This window comes from Periophthalmus magnuspinnatus, chromosome 8, assembly GCF_009829125.3.
Source record: "Periophthalmus magnuspinnatus isolate fPerMag1 chromosome 8, fPerMag1.2.pri, whole genome shotgun sequence".
In the NCBI taxonomy this organism is placed as follows: domain Eukaryota; kingdom Metazoa; phylum Chordata; class Actinopteri; order Gobiiformes; family Gobiidae; genus Periophthalmus; species Periophthalmus magnuspinnatus.
In genome coordinates, this window is record NC_047133.1 from 26,700,143 (window position 1) to 26,715,970 (window position 15,828).

Consider the following 15,828-nt stretch of genomic DNA (forward strand, 5'->3'; position numbering starts at 1 on the left):
TAGGACCTTTAAGAGCATAAGATCCTGAATTAGATGACTTGGTAAAACTTTTGTGGATGATGTCCTCATCAATCCATAAGTAGAGTTGTTTTGTTTCATTTGTGCATTTTGTGTAATATTTAGTCTGCTTCTTCAGAGACCAAACTGATTGGTTCCACCTTGTGATGTCAATAGGGGGTATTGCCAAATGTGCTTCTCTGACTTTATAAAGTTCATTCCCTTGACCAGTCTCTCAGCTTCAACACCTTACTTTATTTTACACAGACAGTGTAATGTAGAAACAGAGTCATGTTTAAAGTGATTATACGGCTATTCTCAAGACTTGTTTTATAAAGAATCTCATGTCATCACGTGAAATATTATTCATGCATTTTGTAAAACTTGAATGTGCTTGTTTCTGGCACAAGATCTGTGGGGTACATGTTCTGCTCTGAAATCCAAGATCTACAACCTTGATGTTTTTAACTGTGAGAGAATATGGAAATGATAAATAGGAATCATGAATCATGAAGACTTCTATAGTCGCTTTGATTCACCTTGATGGATTACAGCGACTATAGAGAAAGTTTCACTGGACTTTTAGCATGCTGATCAAAGTCACCTCTTTGTACTTAACCTTTTTTAATCCATGTCCACCAAAGCAACACAGAATTCTTATTCAGGACTATTGCCAGCTGTATTGCATCAGAGGTCCTCAGTACAATGGCTTATTTAAAAGTGCACTATGTAACATTTTTGGTAGGGGGTCTGTCATTTGCTGACAGTACTTCTTTATATTGCATTTAATTATAGGGTCTTAAATACATATAATGTTACTATGAGCAAGTTCACCACTCCACAAACCTGACCAGTAACTTGGCCTAGTGGCGTCATCTGCTTGTCTCCATGTCTCCATCCTTTAACCAGAAAAGTTACATAGTGTGCGTTTAATCCCCACACACAAAAAGACTAGTCTACTGTCAGTTGTCATTCAACAAGTTATTTCACATCATGTTTCTGTCCTTTCTCTGTCTTAATGATGTCCTGATTCCCATGAACAGCATGTAAAGGGTGTGTACAAAGCAGAGAGCTGCATTCAGATACAAAGCTGCAGGCACCTACAGATGTTTCAGTCTTTCACCATGTCCCAATAACAACCTCTGGGAAACTTTAAACTTGGTGAACGAGCATCTTCATCTTGAGCGTCAGTAAGTGTTTTCTGCCACTAGTAGGAGCTGTGGCGTGATGAAACAAATAAGACTGCATGTCTTTTGATGCACCACTCTTTACTTATTGATGATGTGAGCTATAAGAGTCCTGTCAAAGCGTGACTATAACATCTGTCATTTTAAATAACTCACTTCGACAATACTACGTCTATTTGCACTGTTGACATGCTCATGCTGCATTTATTCATGCATTTTATTTTATTTTAGCATGGTTTAGGCTGTTTAGTTTTATGTTGTAAGAAGAATACCCTATTGCTAGTTTGTAAAGTTGCTTGTGATGCTGATTGTTGTGCGGGATAGTCATTTGAATCCACTACCCTCTTTGTATTTACACGTCGGTGCTTGTATGGTCTATCCCTGTGGTTTAAGCTCTAAAACTATACGGGCAGTAGAAGAGGAGTATCCGTGCGTCTTTCTTTAAAGTTTATGTAGCAACAGTGGGATTGTAGCGATAATGCTATTGGGGCGGCAGATCAGTTACTTCTGACGCTCCCAAAGCCTCGGGGAGTTGGCTCAAGATTCCCTGTCTTTGATAAGGTCCTCACAACCTAGCGGCAACTTCGTGATCTGGGGGGAAAAAAGCTTTGTAAAACGCGATAGAGACGTCATATATTCCCACAAAATCTAACAGCGTTTTGAAAGAGTCTTGCTTGTGTCATTGCTGTGTGAATGTGGATATCAGAGCGCTGCTTGGATTTTTTTTCTAGGGCATTAAGCCGCGATTGTTTTTTATGCAGCTTCCGGGACCCGGCAGTCGGATCCTGACTTTGAAGTGAGCTGCTCCAGTCTCTTCGTTCACTTGGTGTTGGAGTCGCCTACAGGAGAGAGGCTCTGTGCAGCATGGCAGCCTGAAACCACTGCGAGCAAAAGGGAGGAGGGAGTAAAGCGGCATTTTTTCCCTCTCGGCTGCATTTTTCCTCGTCGTGCATCTACTTTAAACACCGAGCGGACTTTATCTGGGCGCACCGTGGAGACGATCGTTGTGGATTATGTTCGCGTTTTGTGGATAAAGCTGGAGTTTCCGTTTGTGTGGAGAAGTCGTAGATCGATGGTAAGTTCCCAGAGTGTGGCTCCTCGCACTGGTCCCCATTGGAGTTCCCTTTGATGTGCTCCACTCGCCTTTGAAGTAGTGCTCGCTCCAAAATGCTTGTGTTTTTGCCTCTTTTCAATCGCAAAACGAACCAAACTGCTCACATATGTTATATTTCAGTCTTCTACTAGTTTAATCACATAGTTTTAAAAGCAAAGTGCATGTTTTTAGTCTGTTTTGTAGGACGTCCTCCCCCACAAGCCATATGAGACTTATGTGTTTGAGCATCGAGGCGCTTGTAAACATTTAAATGTGTTTTAGAAAGCTACACATTTCACTGTAAGTAAGTTATTCTTGGCTTGATGTTTATATAGGCTTTGTGCATGTTTTAGCACTTTTCCATTAGTATGTTTTACTGGACTAACATTTCTTTGGCATTTCTGTATGAGCGGTGTCTTGAGTTTCCAGTTAAAAGTGTGTAATGTTGCATCTGTGCAGTGTGGAGTCAGGCTGCAGCAATCATCTCTGAGAGTACGACTTATACACTCTTCAAACTCTTTAGCTGCTAACTCCAGGGTAGAGCTGGTCACGTTTGCAGCGACTTTGTCCCAGGCAGGGTCTTACAGGTAGCAACGTGTGGCTTAGATTTTGGTGTGATTTATCTGTGATTTAGCTGCATGGGGCTCACTGCTCAGAAAAGCTTATTGCAGGTTGTTCATTGGGACATAATATGAATCTGACATCTGCAGTGACTTATAAGGAACCATTAGAACACTTGTAATGCCCCATCATTGAGCTGCAGTTGGAAGGTGAGTGGCTAGTATCTCCAGCTCATTTTGGTGCTCCTGTGTTTCTGAGCTCAGTCGCAGCTCAGATGTAAAGTGCTGTTGTTTGGTGCATACATTCTCTCTGCTTTGACTCCAGGCTGCAGTGTTTTTGTGTGAAAGTCAGTAAAGGATCTGAAAGGACTCTTGCTGTGTCTGTGGCTCTTTGAAGTTGGGGCGGATCTGGTTTTGATTAGATCAATACTTTGTGTTTCAGAGCGGAGACGGGCAGCCAAGAGAAGCGCCCTGCTGACATAAGAGAGTGAGCAGATTACAGTAGGAGCTCAGAGGAGCCATGAGCCGGGCGCTTATGGACCATATCTCCAGTAGTTTCCGAGAAGATGCTCCTCGACCCCCGGTGCCTGGAGGGGAGGGCGATGCGCCCTGCTACCCCACCAAACCCACAGTAATGAAACCTTTGGAATCTCCTAAGTCAGCTGTGCTGGGCTCTCCGAGCTCCTCCAGGAGGAACGAGGATGGTCTTGGGGAGCCAGAGGGGAGTGCCTCCCCAGATTCACCGCTGTCCCGCTGGACTAAATCTTTGCACTCTCTCCTTGGAGACCAGGATGGTGCTCTCTTGTTCAGGACATTTCTGGAGCAGGAACAGTGTGTTGATACTGTAGACTTTTGGTTTGCCTGCAATGGCTTCAGGCAAATGGACCTCAAAGATCCCAAAACTCAGAGAGTGGCCAAAGCTATTTACAAGCGTTACATAGAAAATGACAGCATTGTTGCCAAACAGCTCAAACCTGCTACAAAAACCTTTATAAGGGATTATATCAAGAAGCAGCATATCGACTCTGCCATGTTCGACCAGGCTCAGACAGAGATTCAAAGCAACATGGAGGAGAGTGCCTACCAGCTGTTCATGACTTCGGACATTTACCTGGAGTATGTGAGGACTGGGGGAGAGAACCCCGCTCACGTCAGTGCCAACGGCCTGGCCGACCTCAAGGCAGTGTGTGGCTACATGTCCACACTGCCGGAGGAGGAGGAGTGGAGCTGTGACTTCAAAACCAAAGCCCTCATTGGACTAACCACCAGCGTGCAGCGGACCCCCATGTCCCTGAGGGCAGTGGAGGTGATGGAGAGGAGCTACAGGTAAGACTGCTGCTTGTTCTGTGTTTGTGAATGTGCTGCAAAAATATATTGTAATTCACCTACATAGTATGTATATATACTAGAGTCTTCCTTTGTTTCACTCATAGCACCTGCTATAGTTTGAGCAAGGATAATTGATAGATTCAGAGCATGAATACAAGTGTCACATAATCAATGAGAAGTTTACATGTGTACATTAGCCTCATAGTTGCAGTATTCTAGCGCTCAGAGTCCTGCTCAGATCAAGGTTGGCCTTGTACCAGTTACCTGTGGACAGCAGAGTTGAAAACATGTGTCTCTTTAATGTGCAGGTTGGTGGCCAAACTAGGAAAATGGCTGCTTTGAAATAGATCCCCTGGTGCCTCCCATTGTCACCAAACTCATTCAAAACATGTGGAACTCATTTCTGTCTCTTCCGCTTTGCTGTCCTCACCTCTTCTCATTTAACTTTGTTTTGGAGAAAACAAACCCTGAACAGCGGCAGCAGCTACAGCTCAGAACCAAAAGCACCCCAACCCACTCTCTCTCCTTCTCTCTCTCTCCTTCACTCTCTCCTTCCCTCTTTTTTCTTGTTTGCGTCAATTCTCCTCTGATTCTCTCCTTCGCTGCTCTCCCTCCGCCTCCTCCACTTTTATCTTGCGTTGCTTTTGAAAACTCTGAGACTAGGAGGCATGCTTCTGGAGCGAAAGTGCGGGGAAAAGAAACACTGAGAGGAAGAGAGAGAGAGAAATGAAAAAGAGGGAGGGAGGAGGGATAAATGTGAGGCAGGAGCAGGAATGTGAGGCCAGCTGTGTTGAATACCTGACTCTGTGAAGGTCAGCCGCGAGCATGGGGCCTCCAGCTTTAGTCATGCTGCCTCAGTCTCCTCCGTCTCTCCACTAGGACCAGGACTTCTGGCTCACTTAGCATGGACACAATACATACAGAGCAACAGGAGGCAGAGAATAGAGTCAAAATAGATTCAACTTGTTCACTGTACTTGGGGATGGTTCCATACTGATATCCAATAGTTGTCTTGCTGCTGTGACCAATCTTCATCAAAATCTCTAGCAAAGCCAACAGCCTGATATTAAGTCATACTAAAGTTCACACATTAAAGGGGCATTATGTAACTTTTTCAAGGAAGGTCAGTCACCTGCTTTCTCTATGGAGATGTTATTGCTTTACCTGGAATATTCCACAGCACCACTTTAAAACATGCATTGAAACATACCTTTTAAAAGATAAAACATGCATTCTTTCTGTGAGCAGACTTGCTTCTCCACACATCTGACCTGTAACTGTAATACTATATTGTGGAACATTCTAGGCAAATAAGTAGATTGCTCATTCTCCACAATAAAAGCTATATAGTGCTTTTATCTGGAATCTAAAATCAATTGTGGGACATTTGTGTGTACATACAGCCATTTGATGCTTTGATATTGAGAATTTAAAAGCTCTTTAGTACCTCAAACTTGAACCAATATCTGGAAAAAAAAACTTTATCACCAATACTGATACAGGCACTGATACATGGACCACCTCCCACTGTACTGTATGCAAACAGCTGAAGTACTGCTTGCTCGGAGCCAGGAGCTGATTAGAATAATTCATGGGAGTCAAGGTCACACATTCCCCACTTTGATCACACAGCCTTGAGTGGGGTTTGCCTCTCGTTGATTGAAAACCCGCTCTGTCCAAATCTCTACATGATGTTCACAACTGCGAGACCGCCACCTGTTGGACACTGTCTGTGATCTGTGTATTAATCCAGGGTTGTGTTGTTGTAATCTTCATAGATCCTACAGGAGAGGAGGGCAGTGCCATGGGGGCTCGTTCGCTCCTGTTTGCAGCACCAACGACAGTGAGGTGTCCAGTGACGCGCTGACAGACGACTCCATGTCTCTAACCGATGGCAGTGTGTAAGTAATTTGTCAGTTTCAAGGTGTATATTGGTTAAACAAGACAAATACTATTATGAATATCAAACAGAAATTAAAGGTGGCCAATGTGTCAAAAATATGACATCTTTTTTTATATGTTTTATATGTTTTAGTCTGTCACAATTTGGGTTTTATAAAACTTAGATATTTTTAGTTACCCCCTCAAGGCAATGTACTGACAACTTCTTTTTCTTAAAGTTCACACCTCACTATTATTGGCTAAATCCACCTGTCATTCACTCAGAGCATGATGGACATACTGACCAGTAGGAATAGTGGGTGGGAAAAGGTTGACTTAGATTCAGCTATGCAAGTCCAGACTGCTTATACTGTGATAGCAAAATGCTATGGTTTGTAAGAGTATGTCATGATCATACTGAAAATGATCAATAGTTTTGCCACATGAGCCAAGTTGTTGATTGATTGTAGTAGAACACAATCAGTACCTCCGAAGTGCTTATCTGTGTGCTACGTGCTAAAACCCTAGTTTCTCTAAAGGGCTGCTTGTTGTACTCACATGAGTAAGTGACTAGGTGCGGTGAAGTCATTGTGCACCGCTCAAGGCCAGTGCTCAGGTCAGCAACTTTTTAGGACCACAGTATTATGGTACTTTATTCCTGACCTTATTCTAAAAAGAGATAAGCCTGATGTCATCTACTTTACACTAACTTTATGACACCATTGTAGGAGTATACGGTCATAATTATAGCAAAATATGATGGCTGTAAAGGCAGGGTGTCTCTTGCTGTAGCCTATCTCTAAAACTTCAAAGCGGTTGGGAATTCAACAGTACTATCCCGTTGCACTTTGCCCAGTGCTGTAACAAAAGGCTAGCCGCTTCCTGCCCGCTCTAGCCTTGATCACGATATCTTTCTGTAGGTCAGTAAAATGCAGCCATAAACATAGAACACAGACTTGTTTAGACAGAAAGGATAGAAGAAGTAACTAGGATGAAGCGTTTGGGTGGGAAGAGAAAGAAAGTGTTGCGGGAGGGAAAGGAGGAGGGAGGGACGGGGGGGGCGCTTATATCTTATTTATGGATTTGCTTGGACGCTAGGGAATGCAGCTGCGCAGACTTCAAACATTACCTTATCTTACAAACCAGCCTTTTGATGTGCGGAGATCAGAGGCTGGCTGCGGCACTGCTTGCCAAATGAAAATTGGGAGGGGGGGTTGCTTATGCGCATGACTGTGGCATTTCAAAGCAAAAGTGGAAAAGTGCTCCTCAGTTAGGTTAGGTCACATAGGGGAAAAAAAGACATGGTTTATGGTGTCAAGTGGTGCAGTTTGGGAGACAAGATCTCTTCGATCTGGAGTTAGGAGCCTATAGAATAAAGTTTGGTCAGATTTAAAACACTAATCTACTTTTATACTCCTACTAAAAGGCTCTGCCCCATGTGAGTATTAAAACTTGCTATCCATGGGTTTCAGAATGAGAAATTTGCACCATTGCTATAGTAATTAACAATGTAAAACAATATATTTTATTTCTTGAATGGGCAAAACTATATAATAGGAAGCTGAAATCCCACAATAGCTGCAAGTCTTTGTTTACTTAACTTGTTGTTGTTTTTGCCCTGTTTTTTTTTTTTTTTTTTTGGGGGGGGGGGGGGGGGGGGGGTTGTTTCCCAGAATGCAATGTGTCAATGTCACTAAGTCCTGTCTCTTCCTTTTAGAGATGGCATCCCTCCGTACAAACTGGGCTCCAAAAAGCAGCTACAGCGGGAGATGCAGCGAAACATGAGGATGAACAGCCAAGTGTCTCTGCCTGCCTTTCCTGTACGTACACACAGGCACACTGCTCTTCACAAGTCTTTTTCAACCCAGGCCCCACAGTGTAATTTCCATACCACCCTCTGCTCCGGGTCTCTCTGGGTTCTATGAATAGGTTTGCACAAAGTGTGTTCGGCTTTCTCGATTCAACAACACCAGCAAAGATCTAAAGAGCAGCGTCAAAAGAGCCAGCCTCCAACTCCGGCTGGTACACACACATTCAAACACATTCAAACAGGGCCCTACTCTACCTTTGGTGTCACCTCCGCCCCCATTAGGGTTCCTTGAAGTCTGCGGGAGACGTGGGGGTCTCTAAGCTGTTTATCGCCCCAGCGCTCCCAACACACCAGGGTTTTTTCTTCCCTACCGATGCTGTAAATATGGAGAATAGGAGAGATGAGGAAGATCTCAGCAGCTTTATCCCACGGGCTCTGAAATCAGCCCCGATGCCGAAGAAAAAAAAAAAAACACATAAAGATACTCAGACACTTTGCACATGCACATATACACACACAACGCTTTGATCCAAGGATGAATGGAGCAGACGCACAAGAAAGTGACAACTTCCAACTGAGCTGGCCCTTTTTCCACAGCCCCTCCCATCCCCGAAATGTGCAGGATCTGTCATGTGAGCGCGCAGTTGGTCAGCTTAAGTCATGCTAACTTTTGAAAGTCCTAATTAATGCTTACATGCAAAATATATTGTTTTTTGCGAGTATCCTGATAACAATATGTCCAAAAAGTGCACAAATGGAACTTTAGACTCTTATTTGGAAGTTTAACATGTCTTTTCTCCGTTTTTCAATTTAAATTACCAATATTGCAAGCATTCATAATATTATTCTTTTTTGGTAATCTGCCCACCTCTACTTTAGGGGCATTCTCCAAACAAAATGCACTGATCAGTTACTGCTCATTTTTGTACCAGTATTTTGCCTCCTGGTTTTTTGGCAGTGGTTTGCTGTTCCATTGTGCAGAAGCCTTCATCAAAGCAGTTTTTTTTCTCTTTTCCCCTTCATCCCTCTACAAAGGAATAAGAAGTAGATTCAGAGAGAGGGCAGTACACAGATGCTAATACAGTAAGATAAGTGCACATACAGATGCTAGCGTCACTGTATGAGATACTCAGTGTGTGACCATACAGGGGGTAAATTAGCTCCACCTTTTCTGATCCATTTTGGACACTTTTATCTTTCTCTGAAAAACAGTCATCTTTTCATTTGTCCCTCACCTCCTGTGAATCCACATCTCTGGATCTGAACTGCCATGTTTCTAATCCTCCGTGCTTCTTTCACCCCCTGTCGATACTCCTCTTTTATTCCTACATGTAAAGCCTGCACCTCTGTCTATCAATCGCTCCGTTCCTTCCCCTCTGCCACCCGCTCCCCCCCACTGTGTGTTTGATATTTGACGAGGAAGTCTTTGAAGTGCGCTGACTTTAAAGAGGCCCACTGATGATGACAGTGGCGACCAGCAGCGCCCCGGCTGGATGTGTCCGTGCACCGAGTTTGCCACCCGTCGCCGTGCCAACCAGAACATCCAAAAAAGTCTTTTCCAATTAGTGCAGTCCTGGGAGTCCGTTTGCTTTACCGGAGTGTTTATGGAAATGGAAGTCTCAAGAAATGATAATTACACATAAACAGAAAGAACTCCCGAACTTAAAAGCACTGTACCTCACTTTCCAAATACATTGCTAGCGTCCTAATTATTCATTGCTGCAACTTCATAAGCACTTTTCACAACTTTCAGAGACCAGAGTAGAGCTTTGCCATTACGGTAAAGCTAGCATTAATTGTCACGATGTTGGCAAACTTTCTAGTTCTTGGATGATAAAAAAATTGTATGATGAAATTAGAGTTATAGTTAAAGTTAGAGCTACACTGGGGCAAAACAAATTTTACTCAGTTTCATGGACAAAAATCTGGTACATTAGTATAAAGATCTATCAAACCCAGCTCTATATAAATGTTAATATTTATTATTTTTTTGTCTTATAGCGTACTCGACGTCCCCCAAAAGAAGTTGTCCCATTGGAGCCTGCTAAATTTGCCAAGCAGCTGATAGCCCGACTGGAGAGCCTCAAACAAGAGCAGGACAGAGGCGAGGAGAGGCTACAGCAGATCCAAGAGGTTTGTAGAGACAAGACTTTTCAAGACATTCATTTATTGGTCTTTTCAGTTTGTTAAAGAGTCTGTTTTATAGGAGGATGAACGAGAAGATGCAGAGATTTTGGGAAGCTCACCCCAGCTCTCTCACCACCAACTGTCCATCCTGTCCGGCTCCTCTGATGAAGACCCACAGGCCATCCTCGACGAGCACTTATCCCGTGTCCTGAAAAGTCCCGGCTGCCAATCGCCCGCCGTCACCCGCCATTCCCCCCGCTCCACCTCCCCTGAGCAACGGCCTCTCGCACTGGCACTGAAGGGCCTGGTGCGCTCCGGGACCCCTGTGTCAACACTGGAACAGGGGTCGGTCATGGTCTCCCTGGGGCCAAACCGGACTGTGATCAGCAGGCAGAGCACAAAGCACATCCACCATCACTACATCCACCACCACGCCAGTCCCAAAAGCAAGGAGCAGATCGAGAGGGAGGCAGCTCTCCGAGTGCACCGCCTATGCTCCAGTGCAGAGTGTCAGCCCGGGCCGCCTTACCAACGTAGTCGCAGCCTGGGAAGAGAGATGTGTGGAGCTGTTACCATTGACAGCACCATGGGGTAAGTTAATTTGGGCTTTTTAGTATAATCAGTTAAAGGTGCTGGTGAGAATGATATTAGTTTTGCCTAAAATGCTTCACTTTATGGCACAGTACCTCCAAGAAAACAAGCAGGTAACGGTGCTTGGCTAACTTGCAATCTTACTGACCTGACCTGAAAAGTTACATAGTGCGCATTTAAATATGGTCATCAGCTTCATGGCTTTAACATCCCTGTCTCGTATCTTTGCTTTCAGGAGGTCCAGTTCTCTGTCCAGGTGCCTGTGCCGGCCTGGAGCAGAGGATGGGTCTGCAGAGAGGTGCTCAGAGGAGTGTGTGGCTCTGCAGCTGCCCAGCGACACAACGGATCCCGCCAAAAATGTGCTGCAGTGGATTTTGGAGAGCAAACGCCAAAGCAGGCACAAGTCTAGGTAAAGGCAAAGTTTCTCTCAAGATTTCTAACTAATACGCTCCTTTTCTGACATTTGGCGTATTCACTTTCAGTAGCCAAACCACCAAAAAGGCATTTGGAAGCTCGTCGACCCAGACTCACATATGGGGCGGGGGCGGAAGCTGTGGCCATCTCCGGAGCCACCAACCAGCACAACCGTTCATCCAAGACCCTGCCATGCCCCCACTGCCCCCACCTAACACCCTAGCCCAGCTAGAGGAGGCCTGCCGGAGACTGGAAGAGGTCTCGACAAAGACCACCAAGCAGAGGTAACACTGGCTACATTATCCGGCATTTTAACTCACTTGCTTGATCTAGAGTGTGCACCATACTAACTGTTCTCTCCTTTCCCTAGACATTCGTTATCCAGTGTCCCACGCGAGAAGAGCCATTTAGTGCCTGTCCAGAGTGGGACATTGAACCCGCAACCTCAAGCCAACTCACCTAGTCGCCAGCTCTCAAACGTCCAATCAGAAGAGTACGATGCCTCCCTGTCCCCTCCTCCTCTCTGCTCCTCTTCCTCTTCTCAGCCATAGCCTCCACCTGCCAGTGTACTTCTGCCTTTTAACTCTTTCTCCATGTCGCCTCCCACAACCCTTTACAAGTACCCATTGACTATAGTACTGTATAAGAGTATGTAAGTTTTCCCTGTCCATTTGCTTGTGTGGAGTGTGTAGTCACCACCACCTGCCTGAAACATGGCTTTCATATATTCACCTTATGTATCATTTTATTGGCTGCTGTTCACGGCACTGGCAGCTGTGAGAGTTCTCTGAAGTGGGCCTCCAAAGCCTTGGATAACGCTGAAGGAGAATTGATAACACTATGGCCCTTGTGATCGCTCTCATTTTCCACTGTATTTCTAATTCTGTCTCTGTACACTTGTAGCTCATTCACCCTCGACTTTTCATCAATGTGTGCTGATGGTGTGATACATCTTCTAATGAGTGTGTAATGTTGTTCCAGGATGAAGGAGCATAAGAAAGCAATAGGAAACGTCTCAGTGTGCAGTATTGGGGAGACAGTGGTGACATACTTCTTCTGTGGGGAGGAGATCCCTTATCGCAGGACCATGAAGAGCCACAGTCTGACCCTGGGACACTTTAAGGAGCAGCTTCGTAAGAAGGGCAACTACAGGTGAGCTTGTGAATTATACAGGCTGTTATAGGATGATTTTAATATTCCTCAGAGAATAGAAATCCATAGGTCTTTGCATTGTCCCCAATGGCATGAGGAATTAGCCTTCACAGTCCTTGTGAATTGTGACCTCAAGTGCTTAAGCGGAGTTCCTAGTTTTCAGAGGCCTACGTGGAGCACTTATCAGTGTTTGTGTCTGTGTGCAGTCCACACTGTGGGCTCTTATGTGAGTGTGTGCGCTCAAGGCTCTGCATGAAAAGGAAAGGACAAGAGGAGAGAGGGGGGTGAGTGGGAGAGTTTGAACTGCAGCGATTTGGGTCCCATCTGGTATTGATTTCCATGCTAAGGCACACTTAATACACATGGCTTTGAAGCCCCGGCCCCTTTCATTTTGACCAACAAAGACTCACACAAATGGCCAGCGTGCAAATTCTTGACTGATGCTATCAGGCGCTCTCCCTGCACACACATGGGCCAGCGGCACACACACACTCTGTTTACACATGTTGTAATCATTTTATGGATATTTCTGAAAGGCAGACTGTTAAATGCCAGATCCGCTCGTTTGTCACAGCCCAGACCCTGATGGAGGCCACAGCGCTCCAGTGTGAGATCTGACTGTGATTGTCTTGAGCAGTGGGCATGAAAGCCTCTGAAGGTTAAACATGTGTTATTGTGCGTATTGTGCTAGTAATTACAGCTTTAAAGTATGATTTCACACACTCTTCCTGTCCAGATGTGCACTGTTTTAGCTTCAGTGCATGTGACAAGCACTTAGCAGGAGTTGTTCACATCTGTCCATTTCCCCCTCCTCTTTTCAAGCCGTCATCTCTGGCTCTCCACTGTTGTCTCTGCTCCTGTGTCATACCATCCACATTTTTGGAGCATGCTCGGTGCAGCTCTTTAATAGCAGCCAGAGAATGTGTGGAGTTGGGTCATTTCAACATGGCAGCGGTTCAACAAAGAACAGTACTGCTGGGCCCTGCCAGACGATATTGGTGCCAGATGTCAGAGCGGAGGGAGAGAGAGGAGCGGCGAAGGGGAAAAAACAGATCTAGCCACATAAAACATGTTCCAGTGGAAACTCTGGGCTCGCTGCGTCTGTCTGTCTCTCAGCAGAAAAGAGCATGACTTTGGGAAGCCTTTTAGTTGAAGCATCCTCAGCATCATGATGTTTCAGTGTGGCCCTTTGCCTTAAATACTCCCTGTGCCTCTCGGAACTGAAACGTTCCCGAAACCTTCATGCAGCTGCGTTTTATTAGTCGCACCCTTGTTCTGATTGGAGCACACAGGCACCTTTGCATCATTTTAAAGACTCCAGTTTTATAAGAATTGCATGTTTGAGTTTGTTAGCCTTCCGTCTTGTTAAAAACAAAGTATTCCCAACACACAAACACACATGCATACCAGCCACCCCACACATGGAGCAAACATTTTCCATTACATAGTTAATGAGTGGATTCTGGAACCCCTAAACCAGATCACCCCCGCTGCTTTCTCTTCCTCCAAAATGTGGAAGGGGAGGGGGGCATTAATGGCCCAATGAAGTCATGGCTGACGAGAAGCTAGGAGCAGGTCTGCTGTAATTACAGCCAGAGCTCCCAAGGCCAACTGGGATATCCAGTGATGGTTTGTGAAGGTTTTATTGTCCACAAACACTGACAGACATGTTCTTCCTCTTTCAGGTACTACTTCAAAAAAGCCAGTGACGAGTTCGAATGTGGTGCTGTTTTTGAAGAGGTATCGGACGACTCCTCTCCACTGCCCATGTACGAAGGAAAGATCTTAGGAAAAGTGGAGCGGATGGACTGAAGCTGTGGACAATTCCCAAAGCTGTGGATGTACTCCCAAATCATTCAACCGTGCTGTTGGACTAAGATTACTGGACACTTCAAGAATTCTAAACAGGACTAAATCATCAAGAGACTGAATGAGGTGAATGACCACTCTTAAAAGACTCGAGGCAGTGGACCATATCTGCCCCATCTGTGCCCACTTCTATGTATATGCACATTGTATGGTGATCATTGTTTTGCTATGTAATGGATTTTATTTCTATTTATTGGAATCTACCCCTTTGACCTTCTCTGGACAAGCTGCTTGGAGATGGTATTCCAGTTTGTAAGCTTCATACCTCTGGAAGAGCTCTTGTTTGAAACTAGATGAACACTTCCAGTATATTCCCCTTAGAGTTGAATTATCATATATCTACTACTGCAGCTCCACATGTTCAGAAGAGCCCTGATTGTAATGAAAATGGAAGAAAAAAGCTCTTATATTTGAATCTGCTCTGGGACTCAGAGTTAGCCTTCGTTGGTCACATTTTAGTGCCTTTTGTTTCAGTGGTCGCAGGCGTTGCACAAAAAGCCTGCAAAAGAGTCCCCAAAATGTTTACACCATTATTCCCAACAGAAGCTCTAAGTGTCCCTGTGTGTATAAATGTGTGTGTATGTGTGTGTGTACACTGTCGTGGCAGTGAAGTACAGTACTGTGCCTACATGGGTTATTGCCGTGTGTTACCCAATTTTCAGGGTCTCGTTACTCCCTTGATTTTTCCAAGGGCCCTTATGTTAAAAAGATATTTTTATGCCTTCAGCATCTGATTCATCATGTTTATGTTTTATAATATTTTCATGGCTTCCTTGGCTCCACTTGTAAACTGTAAATTATGCGTTCTATAGAGCTCAGTTGAAAAGATGCCTCGGTACTTTAATTATTGTAATTATGAAGAGATGTAGCCTTTATTAAAATGTTCTATTTTTCAAATTAGTTAATGACTTCCTGTCATTTGTGTGATTTCTCTGCTAATTGGTAGCAGAGCGAACTTGATGGTGCGCACGCCCCGCTGTGGAGTGCAGCTCAGTGGATCCTGCAAGGAGTTTCTGCCAGATTTGCATCCATTATCAGCTTTTAATTTACTCCCTGATGGAAATTAAAACATGCAGCATTAATTTGGCCACCAGAGCCTGCGCATGATTTGGTGTAAGAGCGAACTGTGAAATCTAAGTGTGTGTTAATGAGACATTTGGCAAATTCATGCTACAAGTGAGCGTCGCTATTTACACAGCTAGGCCTCCTGTGGCACTTGATGAACTGTTCTGTGGTCTTTGCTCAGACCCAATTACCCTCCTCACAAACTGTCTCTCCCCTGGGCTCACATCCTGCTGCAGTGAAAAATGCAGACACTATGTAATGTAATGCACCTTTAGCACCTTTGCTTCGACTTAACCCTTCTGTGGTGTGGGATAGAAAGTATGACAGACATGGATGTCTTCAATGGGTGGGGACCTCCGCTTTCAAAAGTTAGATTTTTTTGTCATTTAAATGTTGTAGGTTTGAAAGCTTTGATATGGGAGAATTGGCTATGGAGTAAGTCATGATCATTTACAAAAAATTTTATTTTATCATATTTTAATTTCAAACTTTTAGTGATTTTAGTTTTATTTAATGTTTATTTAGAATTCATGGGTCTCAGCGTCCTGTTTATAGGCAACATTTTGAGGACTTGCTACTTGCTATGGCAACAGTCACTCTCAGACCGATGTATATAGTAGCTTATGTGAAAATGAATTGGAATTGACCTCTATTTCAGTGGCATATGAACAACATGTGTCTAATCAACAATCACTTTCCACTGCTGAATTGAATCTGTACAATTGGACATAAAAACATTCAATTTAAATATGC

At 44.3% G+C, this 15,828-nt stretch overlaps 1 protein-coding gene across 2 annotated transcripts; it reads left to right on the forward strand.

The window, feature by feature from the left end:
- Positions 1 to 1,988: 1,988 nt before the first annotated feature.
- Positions 1,989 to 14,910, forward strand: axin2 (axin 2 (conductin, axil)). 2 transcript variants are annotated; one of them, XM_033970695.2, is made up of 11 exons: positions 1,989 to 2,259; positions 3,280 to 4,163; positions 5,945 to 6,067; positions 7,765 to 7,867; positions 9,859 to 9,990; positions 10,064 to 10,575; positions 10,811 to 10,984; positions 11,058 to 11,273; positions 11,360 to 11,482; positions 11,971 to 12,141; positions 13,827 to 14,910. In XM_033970695.2, the coding sequence occupies exons 2-11, from the start codon at positions 3,358 to 3,360 to the stop codon at positions 13,951 to 13,953; spliced, it is 2,487 nt and encodes an 828-aa protein (XP_033826586.1). In that variant the 5' UTR covers positions 1,989 to 2,259; positions 3,280 to 3,357; the 3' UTR covers positions 13,954 to 14,910. The 2 variants fall into 2 exon arrangements, with proteins under 2 accessions (XP_033826586.1, XP_033826587.1); XM_033970696.2 differs by having other exon boundaries at positions 11,061 to 11,273.
- Positions 14,911 to 15,828: the final 918 nt, after the last annotated feature.